The sequence below is a fragment of the Lytechinus variegatus genome, chromosome 6 (genome assembly GCF_018143015.1).
Source record: "Lytechinus variegatus isolate NC3 chromosome 6, Lvar_3.0, whole genome shotgun sequence".
NCBI lineage: Eukaryota > Metazoa > Echinodermata > Echinoidea > Temnopleuroida > Toxopneustidae > Lytechinus > Lytechinus variegatus.
Window position 1 is genome coordinate 29,248,787 of NC_054745.1, and position 19,306 is coordinate 29,268,092.

The 19,306-nt window shown below is 38.0% G+C and overlaps 2 protein-coding genes across 2 annotated transcripts in view; both read right to left on the reverse strand.

Annotated features, from left to right (window-relative positions):
• The window catches only part of LOC121417327 (low-density lipoprotein receptor-related protein 2-like), a 46,300-nt gene extending 39,092 nt beyond the window's left edge, over positions 1-7,208 (reverse strand). Inside the window, exons 1-3 of the mRNA XM_041610997.1 lie at positions 7,088-7,208; positions 5,533-5,599; positions 1,320-1,565 (exon numbers count right to left, since the gene is read on the reverse strand). Coding sequence (XP_041466931.1) covers positions 1,320-1,565; positions 5,533-5,581 — 295 coding nt within the window. The 5' untranslated portion in view covers positions 5,582-5,599; positions 7,088-7,208. The remainder of the gene's footprint in view (positions 1-1,319; positions 1,566-5,532; positions 5,600-7,087) is intronic.
• Positions 7,209-15,354: 8,146 nt separating this feature from the next.
• Positions 15,355-19,306, reverse strand: part of LOC121417328 (low-density lipoprotein receptor-related protein 1-like) — a 36,586-nt gene continuing 32,634 nt past the window's right edge. The window contains exons 9-11 of the mRNA XM_041610998.1: positions 18,373-18,609; positions 17,842-17,937; positions 15,355-16,375 (exon numbers count right to left, since the gene is read on the reverse strand). Coding sequence (XP_041466932.1) covers positions 16,176-16,375; positions 17,842-17,937; positions 18,373-18,609 — 533 coding nt within the window. The 3' untranslated portion in view covers positions 15,355-16,175. The remainder of the gene's footprint in view (positions 16,376-17,841; positions 17,938-18,372; positions 18,610-19,306) is intronic.

Consider the following 19,306-nt stretch of genomic DNA (forward strand, 5'->3'; position numbering starts at 1 on the left):
CTGTATTATCATTTGCATAATAGCTATTAGCATTATCTCTTACTTTACATTGAAGATAGGCCGAGCAGATTATTGTTCGCTGTTGACAAACGTACGAAACATTCGGCCTTCACCTTTCGGGTACAGTAACACAAAGATTAGTGATTAATCGTACTCTTGATTTTCACGATTTTGTGTACATTGTAGTCAATCCAATCAATCTTTTGAAAAAAGCTCTACGATGATTGCTTTGTTCTGTATTGCGGGACCATGGACTCTTCAAAGTGTTCGATGTATTTGAATTTATTGAATAAACTATATTATTCTTCTGGACAGGATTTCACACGAAGGTGCCCATGGGAAAGTCTTGGAATGATGCATGATATTATGTAACGATGTAGATTAAATGATAACATTTCAACATTACGACCAATAAATTGTGGTGTTCCACAGGGAATTATTCTTGGTCCATTATTACTTTTCAGTTACATAAGTACGTCATAAGTAAGTACGACATAAGTAAGTCATCATGATAAGGTTCTGGTATCTTATTCACAGGCGAATGAAAATATTATCTCATTAACATTTTAATCACATTGCAATTTTTAACAGTAAAACTAAAGGTTTAATTAATAATCACTTGCAGGCCCAAAATGATTTAGAAAGTCTTTTCAAAATCGACCTGGAAATATCATTTGCAAGACGCACATACGCACATCCCCTTGATATTGTCACACACAAATTTCGGAAGAATTGGGAGGGGGTGGGGGCTTATGATCGACAACAGATTAACATGGAACATATTTATTAAATTGAACATGCCAGAAAAAAATATCAGTCATGCTAGTGGTAAAAATGCCACTTGGCAATGGAACAAGGGTAAACTAGCAAGTAGACCTTATCAACCAATACATGAATATTACTAGTAAAAAGTATGTAACACCTTCAAAACAACTCCATGTATGGCTATGAATTCACCAAGAAAGCTAGCTAGCCATTTGCCGAATCAGTTTAGAATAAACGTAGTGGAGCCCGAGTGAAAAATTGTGATTGAAGAGAAATATAGACCCGCATTTTTAATGCATACCTCTCTGATGTTCATGTATATAGAAGAACGCATAGGGCGTACGTTCAGGATTTACATACTACTAATTAAGTTTGTCTATCTTTAAAGCTTGCTCCTGTATCTGTATATTTCGAATGGCCCCAATGAAAACCAGAGTTTGTGCTGATTGGGCTACACCTTTTTTGAATACGTGAAATGAATAAATAAATTTACTATACAAAAGCTACAGGTCTTTAAAACAATCTATATAAATCTAGTAGTCGGTTGTACTTACTAACGCCTGGAACGATGTTAACCGTGTTGGGCACTCCGTCCAGAATATCTCCGCCAATCTTATGGGGGGACCGCTGGCCCCATATGACCATATTGGTCATGAAATCATAGGTCATGACACCTGGGCGATAGATGTGTTCAAACCGAGCCCTTTGGTACACCTGTTGAGTCAAGAGCTTCCCATGCTCTATGTCACTGTGGTAGATTCCGTAGTTGATCTGGTCCACGAATAACGCCTTGTCCACAGCTGGGAAGAAATAAACATTTATCATCTTTATTTCAAGATGGTGCTGTGGTTTATTGCCATTTCGCCTACGACCAACTTCTCCACTCGCCACATGGTCTACCTTCATTTAATTGGTAGTAATACCATGGTCACATTTGCTCTACGGCGGCCGTACGGCGAGTCAAAAACAGCTGTTTCAACATTTTTTTGTACCAACTACGTATAGGTGGTTTGAATTGATATTAATAAAACGGCTGTTGTTGACTCGCCGTACGGCCGCCGTAGATCAAATGTGACCAAGGTATTAATAATAGCAAGTCCCACTGGGAGAACAGTTTTCGGAACTGAAGTGGCTTCCCTGGGTAAATATACCGTTGTTATTATTATTATTAGTTTAATGCCCTTCCGTCTACGAACATTTCGTCTAACAACTATTTGGTCCAATAACCATTTGGCCGAATCATCACTTCGTCTAATCACCAGTTGGTCTATTACCATTTCGTCTCATAACCAGTTGGTATAATATCCTTTGCATTTTCATTCATTTTGCACAATTAACACTTGGGTCCATTTAAAATGAATGGTATACGGATTAAATGGCTTTTGGACCAACTGGTCATTAGACGAAATGGTGAGTGGACGAATTGGAAATTAGATCATGTGGATATTGGACGAACTGATGGTAGACTAAATGATGATAGACGAGTTGGCAATTGGACGAATTGGCTTTGGACGAATTGGAAATAAACCAGCGCTCTGACTCGCTAGAAATATCATCACGTGATCATGAAGTATTTCATTTAACACGAACATTTGCTAATGATTGGTGCTAATTGTTATTTACTATATACATAATAGTAATTTCTTTGGGTCTCCAAGGAGGAGTAACAATTATTTCATTGGATCTCCAAGTAGGAGCAACTTTTGAATTATATGACTTGCACCCAGGAGGTATCAATTATTTGTGCTAAAACGAAAGGAAGCCGTACGCAAAGAAAAACATTTTATTTGGACGATATGATGTTGATTCTACAAGTGACATGCAGATGGATATGAAAATTTGTTTTGATTATTACAAACAATTAAGTGATGGGGAAGGAGTGTTAAGTACTATTGAATAACCTATAAATAGAAGTGTCAGCTGTAATGTACATACCAATGCAATGTACATGCTGGGACGTGCCATCGAATGACAATAGAACAATAGATGGATACATGAATGGAATACCATTGACTATAGAAAGAATGTCTCTGCTCTGAACTTCGAAGCCACTTCAATACTTATCAGCCAAACAGAGAGCACCTTAATACCATGGTCACATTTGCTACGGCCGCCGTAGATTCTAAAATTTCTACGGCGAGTAGCAATTCTACGGTCGCCTCAGAATTTCCACGGCCACTTACTCTAGCGGTCACATATGTTACGGTCGCCGCACGGCGTATTTTTTAATTTATGGAGAAAAGAAATCTGCGGCTGACGTATGTCCTTGAAATCATGACGTACGGTCGCCCTAGGGCGACCCTGCGCTGGCCGTAGGTTTTTGACAAATACTACGGCAGACGCAAGGTGGCCGCAAGGCGCCCTCACGGCGGCCGCAGGGGACTATTCAGTGAGAAATACCATCATGATATTTTACATTAGACATTTCATTTCAGAAAGTTTTCAAAGTGTCGCACCATGCCCATGCACGTATTCTGGGCGGGAGGGAGGGGGGTTCGGGGCCCGGGCCCCGGGTAGGCGAAAAGGGGGCGCCATAAAGAGGGAGGAAAGAAAGGGAAAGAAAAGGGAGATAAAAAGGAGGGGGAAAGAAGAGAAAGAGAAAAGGGAGAAAAGAAAGAGAGAAGGAAACAAGAAGGGAAAAGGAGAGAAGAGAAAAGGGGAAAGGGGGAGGAGTAATAAAAGTGCTGGGGCGCCAAATTGATGTTCGACTTAGGAAGGGGGGTCGCCAAATTAATGTTTGATACTGATCTGAATATTATACGATCAGTAATGTTCGACCTAGTAGGGGGGGGGGGCAAATTCGACTTTTGTGGTGATTCGCGCTTCGCGCTCGCATCGAATGATTAGTTAGATGACATCCTGTTAATGATTACCTCAATTGCGTAGAATGTTTAGTTTTGGAACGGAATATAATCGAATAATTTTTAAGTGCCCATCCTGATCATGATTACCAATAATGCTTAGAATTTCCGAACTTTGGGTCATTTTGGAATATAGACAATCATCAGCTCGCCCTGACAGATCTATACACAAGCTATCAAAAATCGCGTTCGCATTATTTAATTGGACTTATGAAATAAATCTCCCTTAACCATGTTAACTTGTTTGTATGAATAAAGTTAAGATGTTAATAAACACGTTAGTCTTAAGTAAGAACTACACCCTAGGAAACAACAACAAAAATCAGCATTTAACTCCCCATGGTAGTAATAATAATAATGATAATGATAATAACATCATATTTTACCCAAGTTAGCCGCTAGTGAAAGGGCAATATCTGTGCTTACTGGTCAAATTTGTTTTTTTAAGTGGTATTACAGCTTTTTATTAAGTCATAATTAAAAAAGTTGTCTGCAGTTGTCCTTTTTCATGTGATTATGAAATAAGATAATTTAACATGCATTTAAGGCACCTGTTTGCCTGACGAGGAGGGGTCACCATTTTTTCCGAAAAGTACACATGCATATGGGCCAAAATTATAGGGCGGGCCCCCGAGGTGCAAAATTCTGAATACGCGCCTGGTGGCTTCCGAGCAGATAACACAATAGGAGAAGGGGAAAGGAGGGAAGAAAAACACGAGGGCAGCCGCACGGCCACCGTACGCTCAACGTACGGCCGCCTTAGACCGTTCTACGCCATGCCTACGGCTAGTCTAATTTCTACGGCGAGCGTAGAAAAGAAAAAATGTTATAACTCCGAGTTAAAATTCTACGGCCACCCCTACGGCCTGTAAAAAGTAGGAATCCGCCGTACGTCGACCCTGCGGCCACCGCAGATTTTCTGCGGCCGCCGCAGAAATCTCTCGAATTCATGTATCTACGGCCGCCGTACGGCCGCCGTAGAGCATATGTGACCAAGGTATTAGTCGCAGGTAAAGCCTTCACCTTCACGTGTACTTGAGATATACATGTAACACTAATGACTAGATGTATTAAACGGTCTTTGTCGAAAATTGGTGAAGTGGAAAAGTAGTTTCGTCCTAAGTTCTGAAGCTGATTGAAAATTGAAAATATGCCGTTTGTCCAGAGTACAGTACTAAACTGCCGTTTTTATTTATCAATATTCGACAAATTAAGGAAACCAACTGAATACCCAAGAAGAGAAGCAATCTTATTGGAAAGAGTAAAATAAGAGGAACAATTTAAACAAGTTTGATCAAAATCAGTTATGAAATAGGCAGGTTATGGACGTTTAAAGTCTTGATGAACTTTTTAGGGGGATCCTCAAATTGGCAAACGTGCTTCAAAATGGCTAATTTTGTGGACCATTTTCCATTTGTTTTGCACCAAATTTTCCTCTTTATTTTACACATTTCACATTATCTCCTTCTGACCTTGACATATTTGGTGTGAATTATATTTTCCGATGAGATATGTTGTGCTCAGAAGGAGGCAACATGCAATTTGAAAGATAATGAGGAAAATCTGAAAATTTGTGTACAAAACAAATGGAAAGTTGTTGACAAAATCGGCCATGTTGAAGCACGTTTGCCAATTTGAGGATCCCCATAGAAAGCACAAGAATTTTGAAATTTCCATAACTCGCTTCTTCTATAACCAATTTTGATACAAGTTTTATATTGCTCCTCTCATTTCATTCTTTCTGATAAAATAAATTTTCTCCTTTTTTTGGGGGGGGGGTTCTTTAACAATACATTTTCTGTGTTCTTGAATTCGTTATGCGCCGTGATCCGAAATTCCCATTTTTACAACATTAACTAAAAGAGAAATTGCACCTTTTTTGAATTCGAAATATACAGTTTCTTACCAGAGGTCGAACAAATGCAGAGGAATATGATGAAGATAAAAGACTCCATTATGACGCCACCTTTTAACTGAAGAAGAAAAAAAGAGCAATGACTTTATTTCCATCAGAATTAAAACAATTATATTTGTAGGCTATTTACTAATTAAAGAAACATGAAATTTTCTATTAAACCACGACTTTCAAATCAATGTCGCTGTAAAAGAAAAATGTCTGAAAAACTCCGGACAGTATAAGAAACGTCTTAAAATGGGGGAATGTGCTTTGACGATAAGTTCATTTAATTGAAATCATAACATTTACTACAAAAGGTTGAAGGTTTGACCCTCCCCCGAAAAAAAGACACCGTTGAAGGATAAAAGAGTTGAATTTCTTGCGTTGTGACGTTGCGAAATGCAAGTGGTTTTTACAGCCCCAAGTGTCATATAACTTATATTCTATAAACTTCATTTTTTGGTAATTCATGATTACTAATAGTTTTACAGAATCGTGTAAAATATTATATATCTGAGGATAAATGTGATGAATGCACATGTAAAGAAAATACAGTATTGTTAGTAGGCCAACTTTTTGATAATCATAGAGCGTATTTCAATATCCGTACAAAGTTATCATTTTGTAAGATGATACCAAAGAAAACTTGAAATTCCTATTAAAATTTGATCTAAAATGGCAAAGAAAAATCATTTTTTTTTCAAAAAGGGTTAGGTCCATTTCAGTTTAGTTGCAAAAGGGGTTAGGTCCACACAGATTTTTTTGGGGAAAAGAATATTTTAAAAAATATGAAGACGGGTAGATTTCTTTTATACCCAATGTTATGTTCTCATGGTAGGGTATCATGAAATTTTTTTTCGCATAAGAATATTGCAATACGGGAGAATAAAAAATATTTTATTGGAGTAGACCTAACCCCCTTTGCAAACAAACTATTCTGAAGAGCTCTTTTGTCAAATAGGGTTAGGTCCATTGTTCATACATTTTATTGTTTTCTGTCTCAAAACCTCTAAATTTTTAGTCGCTCTGATGAAAACAAAGAAAATTTGAAAGTCACATGAAAACATGAATAAAAGTGGCAAAGAAAAATCACTTTTTTTAATCAAAATAGATTGGAGTCATTTCAGTTTACTTGCAAAAGGGGTTAGGTCCACAATTATATTTTTTAAAAGAATATATAAGAAAAAATGAAGACAGGTAGATTTATTTTATACCCAATTTTATGTTCACCTGATAGGGTAGTACATCATGGCAATTTAGTTTCTCATAAGAATATTGCAGTAGGTGAGAATAAAAAAGATGGTTTTTCTCGGAATGGTCCAAAGTGGACCTAGCCCCTTTTGCAACTAAACTCTTCAATAATTACACACTAGAGTTTCTACACAACACCAACAGTGTTGAAGTAACAACCAAAATGTGTTGTTATGACATCCCTGGGTGTAGGGCTAACACAAAAAAATTAACACTGGAGAAAAATGACTTGTTTGGTTATATATTTATGTACAAAGTAATCACCATTTCGTTGTGACTAACTGACTAAGGCCGGAAAATATATATCACTCACCCTTTTTTCTGTTTCAGTCACCCGAACTTCTTACTTCTTCTCCCTTCTTAACAGCTATAGAGATATGAGACCAAACTCTGGTCCTGACCGACACATGCTCGAAAATGACCAAGCCCTTTTCTCTTTACTACGCTACATGCAATAAATAATGTTTCGTACCAGCATTTGTTCATAGATATATTTCTGTAATGAGTTTCAGAGCATGTTTTATGGATTTGACATTCTGACCAGACCGTCGTTACATAATTTTCAAAGAAGCAATCTACCCTAATTACAACACACATTTAGCCCAATATGGGGTAAAAAAAATTGCAAACATGCATGTTCCCTTTCTACCCAAGATTTGGTAAAATTTTACAGTGTTTTCAAATTGAATGAGTATTTTTTTTCTGTAATCCTTTTGGATCTGGGGAAAATATCGTGGTGTTATAATGGAGTAAGATATAGCAAAGATATTTTGGTGGGAGGAAGAAGGCAAAAAGACAAGACATAAAATTACGTCATATTACTTTGTTAATTAAAACTTATGATGGTATTATAGAATTACACGGCTTAAACCTGTCCATTCCTTGACCAACCTTCACCTTTCTCCCTGCCTTTCTCTATTGTTTCATTTATCAAAAACATCAAAGGGGCATGGGCGGAAATCCCAGGGGGGTAGCAGGGGGACGCGTCCCCCAACAAAAAATAGTATGGGGACATAATATTAAATGTCAGCCTACTATTGGAAAGGAAAACATCATTCGAAATCGAAATAAAACATTATATTGGATGGGATGACGTTACTTTTGGGTGATTACCTTATTTTGTGTGCTTGCATGTCAAATTTATTTTTTAGTCGAGATGACCTTACTTTTTGGGTGATTACATTTTTTTTGTTTGCTTGTCAAATTTTCCAGCCCCTGGCCCCCTACCTTTGAGGAGAGATTTCCGCCCTTGCAAAGGGGTAATTATACCCCGCCCCCCTGTGCACCGACTCCGCCCCTGCTAACATCTACAGAAACTGTTGTGCCGCTAAAATTGAATTGCATTATGATCAATGACACAATGCTGGGTAAACGGAGGTGGGAATAACGCGTAATGAAGTTTAATACCCCTCCTGTTAAACACGCGTGTTGTGTAATAGCGTCTCTAGTTCGTTGTATGGGGTATCAAGCGCGAGACACATTTCCCATAGACTCGTGTGTTAAATTGGCACTATTGAAAAATCATAAAAAATAAAGATAAAATTAGAAGGCCGAATGTTTACTACCAGAGGATAGGATAGATATACAACTGACAAGAAAAGGGTAACTGGACCGGTTCATGTTCTAAAATAAATCGGCATTTATGCAGACATCTCCTGACAGGATAAAATTATTCGCCTGAAACAGTTAAGCAGCCCTAATTCTTCCGCCAGTAAAAAAAATAGCTCAAAGGTCATATATTTCTACGCAATTTAAGCAAAGAAAGTTCAGAAATTTCCCTTCTGTTAGATGGCCAATTATATTCGTACACTTTTGTCAATCAGCAATATAAAATTTAAAGGTCAAGTCCTCATCGAAAAAAATGTTGAATCAGACAAACATAATGCTGAAAATTTCGTCAAAATCGGATGTAAAATAAAAAAAGTTATGACATTTAAAGTTTTGCATTTTCCACAAAATAGTTATATGCACAAGTTAGTCACATGCAAATGAGAGAATCGATGATGTCCCTCACTAACTATTTTTTATTGTTTGAATAATACAAAATTTCAAATTTTACAGATTTGACAATAAAGACCAACCTGACTAAACATAAAACGTTTAACAATGGTAATTCCACAAGTTCAGGGTGAAATAAAACTTTGTTTCACAGCACAATGAGGATAATAATAATAGTAATAATAGGCATTTATATAGCGCCATCTATCTAGAAATATTCTATTCCGAGGCGCGTTGTTATTATTATTACCCCGGCTTTAGCTCGAGCTGCCTCTCAGCGCTCATGCATTCAAGGAATAAATCCTGCCGGGTACCCATTCACCTCACCTGGGTCGAGTGCAGCACAATGTGGATAAATTTCTTGCAGAAGGAAATTACGTCATGGCTGGGATTCGAACCCACGACCCTCTGTTTCAAAGTCAGAAGACTTATCCACTGGGCCACACTAAAATACAAAAGAAATAGTGAGTGAGTGATGTCATAAGTTTCCTCATTTGCATAACGATCGGGATATGAAATTAAGCGGAACTTAAAAATGTCATACACTGTTAAAAAAACCCCTGATTTTACACAAAAATAAAAGAAGATTTTGCAGAAAGCAATACCAGAATCATTCTTTAAATTCATGAAACAGGAATTTTTCTGCAATTTAACAGAACAGGTCAGTTAGAAAAAGGGGAAAAGAGTGTTTTATTTAAGGAAATTTGTCAGATTACACACACCAAATACCAATTTCCTGTAAGATTACGCAATCTGGTAAGATTACAGGTGTTCTCGAGACTCTGCTGCAGGAACTTCTTTTAGTTTAAGGATAAATTTTCTAACAGTGTAGCTATCTTATTTTACATCCGATTTTGATGAAATTTTCAGTGTTATGTTTGTTGATTTTTTTATTTTATTCAAATCAACTTTTTGTTGAGTTGGACTTGTCCTTCAAGAAATGTCGGACGCGTTGGGTTGAAGGAATATTGTTTCCCCTTCCTGTTGTAAGATCGTGACACCGTAGAGCTATAAAGTCAACTTGGTATAAATTCACTCTGAATCTCGTTTCATTACGTGCCATATATACGCTGGACCTCCATGTCTAGTAGGTCCATGGTTAAATGAACACTCCATCCGTAATAACTCCTTGAATGCGCCAAGCACCTTTAGCAGCTGGGGCTCAGCCGGTGTAATACGAGCGCCATTGAAAAGGCAACCACAGATACTCATAAATGCTTCAATACTATATCATTAAAAAAGGGAAAGTGATTTTAAGTTTCGTTAGTCATTTTTTAAAATAATACTAATTCTATGAGGCCGTTGAGGCGAACACAATGATAGTTATAAAACGCTCAACTTTATTAACTTTTCAATTTTTAATGTCTGAACATACATTCTACCCCTTACGATAGTCATGATTATCTCTGTGTTGAACATATGATGAATTTTCATTATTGTAGCATATGATTAAAGCTTTGTGATTTGTTTTGGTCAACCATATAATAGGCAACTAGATAAAACATGGCTATGTATTTCCGGCTAATGAAATAGTGTCATTAACAATCTCATGAGCATACTACCAGCGTCGTTTTGCAAATTTAAGCGACATGAGCTTGTACAACCAATTTTGATAAAGATTTTTTTAATGATATATTGTTCTTTGTTAGTTCTCTGCGTTTTTTTTTCAAAGGTGTTTATCTACGTCCTATGTAATCTTGTTCAGGGGAGCGTTTCATGAAAGGACTTGTCAGACGTTTTATCCGACAAGTGGTGTTTTATCCGACAGTTACCATGGTTACGGTGACTCTCAGCCAATCATTCTCCAGGAAAGTGGTCAGACCTGACAACTTGTCGGATGAAAATGTTCATGAAACGCTACACTGAATTCTAAATCATGTTTACAGTTCCGAGTTACATACCCATATATTCACAAGCACACCCATCAAATTCTACACAAAAACCAATCCATAATTCACTATCACACGCATGCAAGCATATACCCTTTCTACAAAAATATAAACACAATCATATTTAATCCACGCTATCACCAGCTCCCCACACCTTTTCACCCTCGCGCCCGCACACCCCATCGCACCAATTACACACATAATACACCTATTGACGCACACGTATGTGGATAAAACACGTTTCACCGAGACATCATCACACACAAACACAGCCTCACGCACTCCCTCCCATAGGCACACACTGGGACTTGCCACATTTCATCCACTTTTTTTTATCTGTTTCCATGCACCCACATCTACATTCATCCATTCCCACACACAAATATAAACATAACACACCCATACTTTACCCCCTGCACACTGACTCTCAGGTGCCCTCATCCACACGTTCAAACTTCACTCACAATTCCTAACATTTCTTGACCTCTCAAATCTATTTTCCCATACACTTTCACGCATTGCATTCGCGCGACAAAAAGACAACGCCTATTATTATCGCATTCTACATTCATTCTAACACTGAAAAAAAACACACACACACAGACCAAAATGATTTGTTGCAATTTCAGTTACATTCAATCGTATATATGCAGTTTAATCAATATTGAAGTTTTAAAACACATATTAAAAAAAGTATAAACTGCAATGGAATAAATAATACAGACATGGACGCCGATTAACTTGTATCCATGTTCTTTGGATCTATACTGAGCAGAAAATACCACCACCACGACTACTACTGCCACTTCTACTACTACTACTACTACTATTGCCAATTCGTCGACTTACTATTTCGCATAATAACTACTACGTTTTATTCCAAATGGCTAGTCTCATGCTAATCATTAGGTGTGTGATTGCTTGAATGTCTGTTTATTAATGATAAAAAAATACATAGCCGACCTGCCACATATCGCCAGCGATTCCAGGAATTGATTCTACCACTTTGTACTTCACCTTGGTCGAGTGCGGCAAGAATACGAAGCATCCTCGCAAATGATGCTCGATTGCTCGTGTTATTCGAACCACGGACCTAAACAACCGAGTTGTTCAATCTTCCAATGCTCACAATGAATTCTAACATCATCAAATCGATAACAATTGTAACAATACAGTGAGAAGTAAAACATATATCTAAATCGATTGGGAATAAATATATTAAAAAGTTGTACACAGTTTACATAACTATTTCGATTGCTAAGTCTTCATGATACACTCAAGTAAAATAGCCCGTCCCATTCCAAGCCAATTTCCTTGTCCCGAATTCACAAAGGATGTTTTAAAAACCCACGGTTGAGTCCACGGTTTATGCAGATTTTTTTTTGTATAAAGTAGGGGAAGGCGGGGTAAGTTGAGCATAGCGGCGAGTTGAGCCACCAGCCCCAGGCCAATAATGAATGAGTCAGACATTGTTGTGGTGTCATGTATTGATGACCCATAGCATAACCCCTAAACCCACCACATTGTTTTCAACTTTGAAACAAAAAGTAGTTTTTTTAGAGGGAAAAATATGAATTTCAGCCAAAAAAAGTAAAAAAGAGTGTGAAATAGATAAGTGTTTTATACACACACGTCTTTAAATATAATAAAGACATGATAACAACATTGTTAGTCCAGGCATGGGTCTTCATTCTTGTCATAGTCTTTTGTATGATGGATGCATAATAAATGTGTGGATATAAAATTATTGCACTTAGTTCGGACTGGGGTAAGTTGAGCCAAACAGCATGGGGCAAGTTGAGCCATGGTAATTCTTTTGGTAATGTATCTTAAAAAACAAACAAACCATAGAAATCGATTGAAATGCAGGCTGAAAAGAGCAAATTTACATGACTGCTTTTTTCCTTTTAAAGGATGTTAGTATTTATAGAGAATTAGCAAGTAAAAAGACTTTAAACAAAAAAAAAATGACATGCTGGTTCTCCCCCATACATTTTGTACATAGTTTTTGTGGCTCAACTTACCCCAGAAGGTGGCTCAACCTTACCCCACAGATGGGGCAAGTTGAGCCATTTGACACCTCTTTTTTCAAAGGTGACAACGACTGTCAGTGTGGGGGTAGAAAGTTATATATAGGTGAAAAATATTTCAGAAGAATTGAATTTCAAGGCAAGGTACTTATTTCGACAAGATTATTAAACATATCAATTCTAACATGCAAAAAGTAAAAACTCTCAAAACTTACCCCGCCTTCCCCTACGCTTAATTTAGCGGGTATCTGGCGTGTATGTAAAAAGTCCGATTCTGAAGCGCACTTTTGTCACACTGCGCCAAATTAACGGCTGTTACCATGGTATAAGATACACTATTTTATTCATGAGTCCACTGTTTGAAGAGTGTACTCATGAATAAAATAGCATATCTTACTATGGTAACAGGCGTCAATTTGGCGCACTGTGATAAAAGTGAGCATCAGAATTTGACATTTTTCATACACGCGCCATATACGCGCTAAATTAAGCGTAATTTATATAGGAAATCTGCATTAACCATGGACTCAACCGTGGGTTTTTGAAACCTCCTTTGTGAATTCGGGCCCTTGAGTTCGGTCATGATTTCAGCCACGCACAAATATCAATAAAAGAGATAATCTGTATTTTTATATAGGGCATTCAAATACGTCCATACCGGTCCATGTCTTGTTTCATAAAGACGTGCTATAATTATAAATGCACAATTTCTGCAACGCGATTTCTATCAGCCAATCATACTCCCGACCTTTCGTTTTAGGACGCGCACGCTTATTTATGACGGTAGTTGATTTTGGAAGAGACTTTTGGGGCCCGTTATCATGGTCGTAAAACTCTGTCCTGCAATGCAAATTGTGTGACATGAGATTTTTTTTTCGTTTCGCATCTGCAACGGAAACATTCAATATGCGTTTCGTGTGCAAAATTCTGGTTGCTAGTATGGTAACGGCGATATATAATCCGATTGAGGACAACTTTCCAAAGCCACATTTGACTCCTCCTAGAGCTCGAGAGACCGCCCGGGGGCCCACCTCCATTGATTAGTGGATACCAGGAGCGACCAGGCGTAACAGGGGACAGAGTAGCCAAGTACGTTGCGTATAGGCCTATGTAACGTTATAAGGGTGTCAAAACGATGTTTAAAATGCTGGAAAAGGGGATATACATCCAATACTTGTAGGGTTTCACAAGCCAAATACTTGTTAAGAGATGCATTTTCATAATCTGGAAAAGAATTGCTTCCCTTGTTTAGGGTACTTTTCGAAACCCCATGGTCGTGCTTGGTATCCACTCATCAATGGAAGTGGTCCCCCCGGAATTTGAATCTAATCCCCCATTTCTGGGGAAAGTAAAACATAATGCCCATTACATCGTGTGCTAGAGGCATATCGTTTGTGTAGAAGGAGTAAACAATAGAACAAAAGAAACCCGTTCAAACGTATTGCATACGCTTTGTACAGAAATGGTTTCGGCTAGTCAAGAGAGGTTGATCTGACCCATTAAATAAATTGCCAGTGATCCATCAATAATCCACATGAAATGCAATATCGATTCGATGGACTGGAATGATCTATATCTAAGCCTTCATTCAGTAAGTTTTTCCTAACTCAATATGTACTCGATTTGTTTGAAAAAAACACTTTCTTATCCATGTCATAATCTATTTTAAGGCCTGGTCACACCGCCCGAGCGTTGTTGGAGCGGTCGTGGAACGGTAGGGTGAGAGGGTCGAATTTCGCTTACAAAATTGGAAGGGGGGGAATGATTTTTTCCCCAATTTTGTGAGCGAAATTCGACCCCCCCCCCCCCCCCCCCCCTCTCCCTACCGCTCCACGACCGCTCCAACAACGCTCGGGCGGTGTGCCCAGGCCTTTAGGTCTTGCATTTCGAATATCTTCAGCCATCAGTCGTAATATAAATGTATGATGCGGGTGTCGCGGGAAAGGATTTTGCACACGAAAAGCCGATCTGTAGGGCCTGTAACCCCCCTGTAACAAAGCTTAGCATTGATTGTAGAGCAGTTTTCTACGTTTGATTCTATATCAAGTGTATGATTAAGCGTTAACTTTTGTGCTAAGGGACCCTAATATTAGCGTCCATGAGGTTTGCGAAAGGTCCCAATTGAATGTTTTCAGTAGCTTAAAAATGTTAATGCAAATTTGTGAGAAATCGGGCTTTAGAAAATAGGCACCAGGCTACTGACGTCACAATCCAACAATACAAGGTCAGCGGTCCAAATGGAGTGCATTTAAAAGCCATATCAATCCATGTCAACATTCAGCGGAATAAGAGAGATCATTTGCTGACTCAAGACTTGTGGAAAGGACTGGAAATCACGAGATAAAATTACATCAGTGGAAGCAGCTAATTGGTTGTATCACTGAAAAAATATTGTTCACCTCGATCGCGGAGCTTCGGGTATTTTCCGTGTGGAGCGTAATGTTACCATATGATATAGGGATATGCATGGTGCAACCGAATAATTCCACAGAAGATAAATATTTCAGGTGGAAATAAAGTCTGCTCTGACATAAAGTCTGGCGTGAAACTCTGAGTTCTGATCATGTCATATCAGATCACATCATATCAAATTAGAACTCGTCAGACTTTATGTCAGAGCAGACTTATTTCCACCTGGAATATTTACCTTCTCTGTGGAATTATTTGCACACCTTCAATGAACTGTTTGCTGTTATTTGAGAAAGGAATTCTCAGTTCTCATCGAGATCATCAACCTGTTTTGATGAACGCCTTTCAACCCATGAATTGCTGAAATTGACTGTTATTCATTATCAACATCGGCTTCACGGACATGTCAACTCGTTACAGTGACTCTTGTTATTCATCGTGCTCCAAAAATAAATGAAATGAAAATGAAAAAAATGAAACATCAGTTTCATCATCGCCATCATTGTGAACTTTAATGTAAGGAATTTTCGCCAACAAACTTGGATCTAATCTGGATTATATACTGGACTATCATAACTGTGAACTATAACCACTTCAAGAGACGTATTAAAGACCGTTATCATATTGTTATTTGTTTATAACTGTTAAAAATTTCCTGTAATAAAAAAAAGAAAAGAAATTAAAATAAAAAAGTAAATATTTATTGTTACTTGTTCAGTATCGTAGCAATGGAATGTGTCGATAATACAGGGGATTAGATTACGTCAGTTTCGTTATACGTCATACAATTCTTTTCACGTTTGATAAGCACCAGATTGGGGCTTAATTCTTCCTCAAAGCTGGATCACTTTTAAACGTTGCATTGCGCCACCTTTCGGGGAGAATGAAGTATGGCAAACTTGAGTGGTATGTGTGAGTGTGTTACTGATTTTTCTTTTACAGAGTTGTATTGAATACTTGCATCTGTGACCGAAATTTAAGGTCATCCATGCAGGGCTCGAACCTCAAAACTCTGCATTCATTTGGTTGTAGTCGTATGTCTTCTGAGGATTCCGAATCTTGTCTAAGAATGACTTTATGCGGCTTCATTGTTTTTTTCATTCCTCTTGCATCTGTAGCAGACGACTACGATGACGATGCTGCTGATGATGATTAAGAGTACGACTATGGTGATGACGATGATGATGTTCCTCGGCAGCTGCATTGTGATTGGGTCATCGTAATTATCGGACACGTTGGTCTCAGTATCGTCGTCGTCATCCGTTTCCAAGTCAACTGAGGTGAGTGAAATATTTTTGAGAAAAAACAACAAGATAATGATATCTCAAGGGTGGTGATTAAAAAGAAATAGTGATTTATCGCAATTGCAACGGGGCGGATTCTACAACAAAGCAAATCTATTGAACAAGGCCCTCAGAGCTCCATGCACAGCTTAGAAGTCTTTGTCGAAAATCGATGAACGGGGACGGGTATTGTTCTAACATTCGGAGCTGAGACAAAACATAGCGCGTATGTCGTTATATCCAGAGTCAGGGGCGACACTGCTGTTCTGGTTCACTGATTTTTGACAAAGAATGCTTTGTCATGCACACTGAGAAAAAAAGGTTCAAAATTGAACCCCAGAGGTTGATTCAAAATCAGCATCCTATGGGTTCACAAATTGAGCCCCTGATTTGAGGTTCAAATATTGAACCCTGCGATTTGGGTTCATTTTTGCACCCTGCGGGTTCAAAACTGCACCCCTAGGGGTTCAATTCAAAATTGAGGGTGCAGTTCAATTTTTGAACCCCAAATCAGGGGTTCAATTTTTGAACCCATAGGGTGCTGATTTTGCATCAACCTTTCGGGGTTCAATTTTGAATCTTTATTTCTTAGTGTGTGAGTGACTGTTGACAATGGCCCGTATTCTGAAGTCAGGTTTAACTTCGACTCAGGTTTAAAGTTGTAGTTTAAGTATGGGAAGCCAAAAGTATCAAATTTTTTATTAAGTTGTATGTTTTATGTTTACTGTTCTCTTTCCTGATTCATCGATGGTGAAGACAATCATTTATACTTCCTACACAATTATGAATCATTTGAGAGCAGAATGAGATGAAAGTATGATATCTCTACTGTTAGTGATTATAACAATTGGCTGTCCATACTCAAACCACAACTTTAAACCTAAGTTTAAGTTAAACCAGACTTCAAAATACGGGCCAATAAGTTTTCAGCGTCCAAGAAAGCGTCTTGGTAGTGTTGCAAAAGCTCCCTAATTATTGCAGGGGCCGCGGTGGGAGTGTGCATGTGCGTTGAGGAAAGGGGGGGGGGGCTGGCCACCTCAACAGACACACAAATGATTATTTATACGTTTTAATACACGTTTATTGAATACGTAGGAGAGTTGGGGGGTGGTGGTCTCATGAACGGTCTTTGATTCTTTTTTTTTTGGCTGATCTTTGGAAACCTGAAAAACACAAATATCAATTTACGAAAATATTTGGAATATAATTTTGTTTTCTCTTTGTATCTTCAACATTGTTGCCGAGTGACAGTTACAGTCGTTTCCTTCACCTTTTACAGGTATATGGGGGAGAACTCGCAGTAAACATGAAATATATAAACAGCAAGTGTAATCGATTTTCCTTTTCTTAATCATTTTTGGCTTTCCATAGTTTTAGCACAGACATGGTCCTATACTCTGGCCGAAGTAGAATCAGTTGATAATACGGGCGAAAGAATTTGGAGCAAAATTAACTTACCAGTTTCGCACAATATCCCTTCGATATCATCTGGGCAGAAGCACTGATTGTCTGTACATGTGCCATTATTTTGACAGGTATTTTCCTTACAGTCCACTATGGATAAAGGGTTTATAAGACGAAAATAGTGTAAAAAATAATGGTAAATCTCAAACCTAATATTGCTACAATTAATGAAGGTTTGAAGGAAGAAATTAAAGATTTCACAGAAAAGGGTAAGAGGTGTTAAAAGTTAGAAAACCATATATGATGCAAATATTCTAAGTGCATGACGTCATGACTTTTCATGTTAGAAATACATATAGAAATAATTATATATGTACAATTCAATTTCAATTCCAATGTATTTACATTTTTGATAAAAAGAATTAACAGAAACAATTATAGTCACAGCGTTGTCAAAACATACAAAATACATTTCGGGGGGGGGGGGCAAAGAAGCATGAACAACCCTAAAGTTGACCCAAAAGAGTCAGAACACAGAATCGATATATTTTGTGAAAGACACCTATGACGAAACATGGATATTACCTTGGCACGTGAATCCGTCCCCAACTGTTATAAAACCGGTCTGACAGGTACAGTAGTATCCTCCTTTCGTGTTCACACATACGCCATATTCCGGGTCACAAACGGAGCTTTGGCATTCATTTACATCTTCACAGCGTTCATCTCCGGCTAGTGTGAACCCGCTGTCGCAGATGCATTCATACATGCCGTTGGCCTCGATGCATTCGCCATATTCACAGTTTCGGCAGTTTGCGTGGACTTAGTGTGTGAGAGACAGATAGAGGGGAAAGTGATCATTAGATCATCAGAATAATCATTAAATCAAATGCGCCTTTTATCCGTTCTTTTAAAACACTTACAAACAATAAAAATTGTCATTTAACACATGATGAAAGCGTGAACAGTCTTTTTTCAGGTAAGCCCAACATTAAAAGAAAATAGACAACTAGAAATCAATTTCATAGATAAATATTGCATGGAGATACCACTGAGGGTTCTTCTTTTTGCTTTGAACACAAACTAGTAATGGCCTGAAACAAGTTATGGTTCACATTTGCTCACTTCCGGCCCACTGTCATGTTTGTGCGACGCCGAAAAACTTTCTATGTGATTGCCATGAGAGGTGTTTTGAACTATCAAAATTCTTTACATTATAAACGTGCAAGTGGTTTTTAATGCATGAAATGGAAGAGGAGTAAAAAGGGTACACTGCAAATACTCCGGTGTTGATTTAACACCAGCCCGGAATCTTTATAGGTCCACACCAGAGAAGGGTTAAACAACACCAGTTTCGTTTTGGTCTAACACCAGCTAGGTGTCTATTCAACACCAATTATTATTAAAACAACGTCGGTTTTATTCTAAACTGGTATTGTTCCAATACTTTTCTGGTGTGGACATATAGACCAATTTCACGGCCGGTTTATGTATTTGGCCCTCTATCGGCGACGCCATT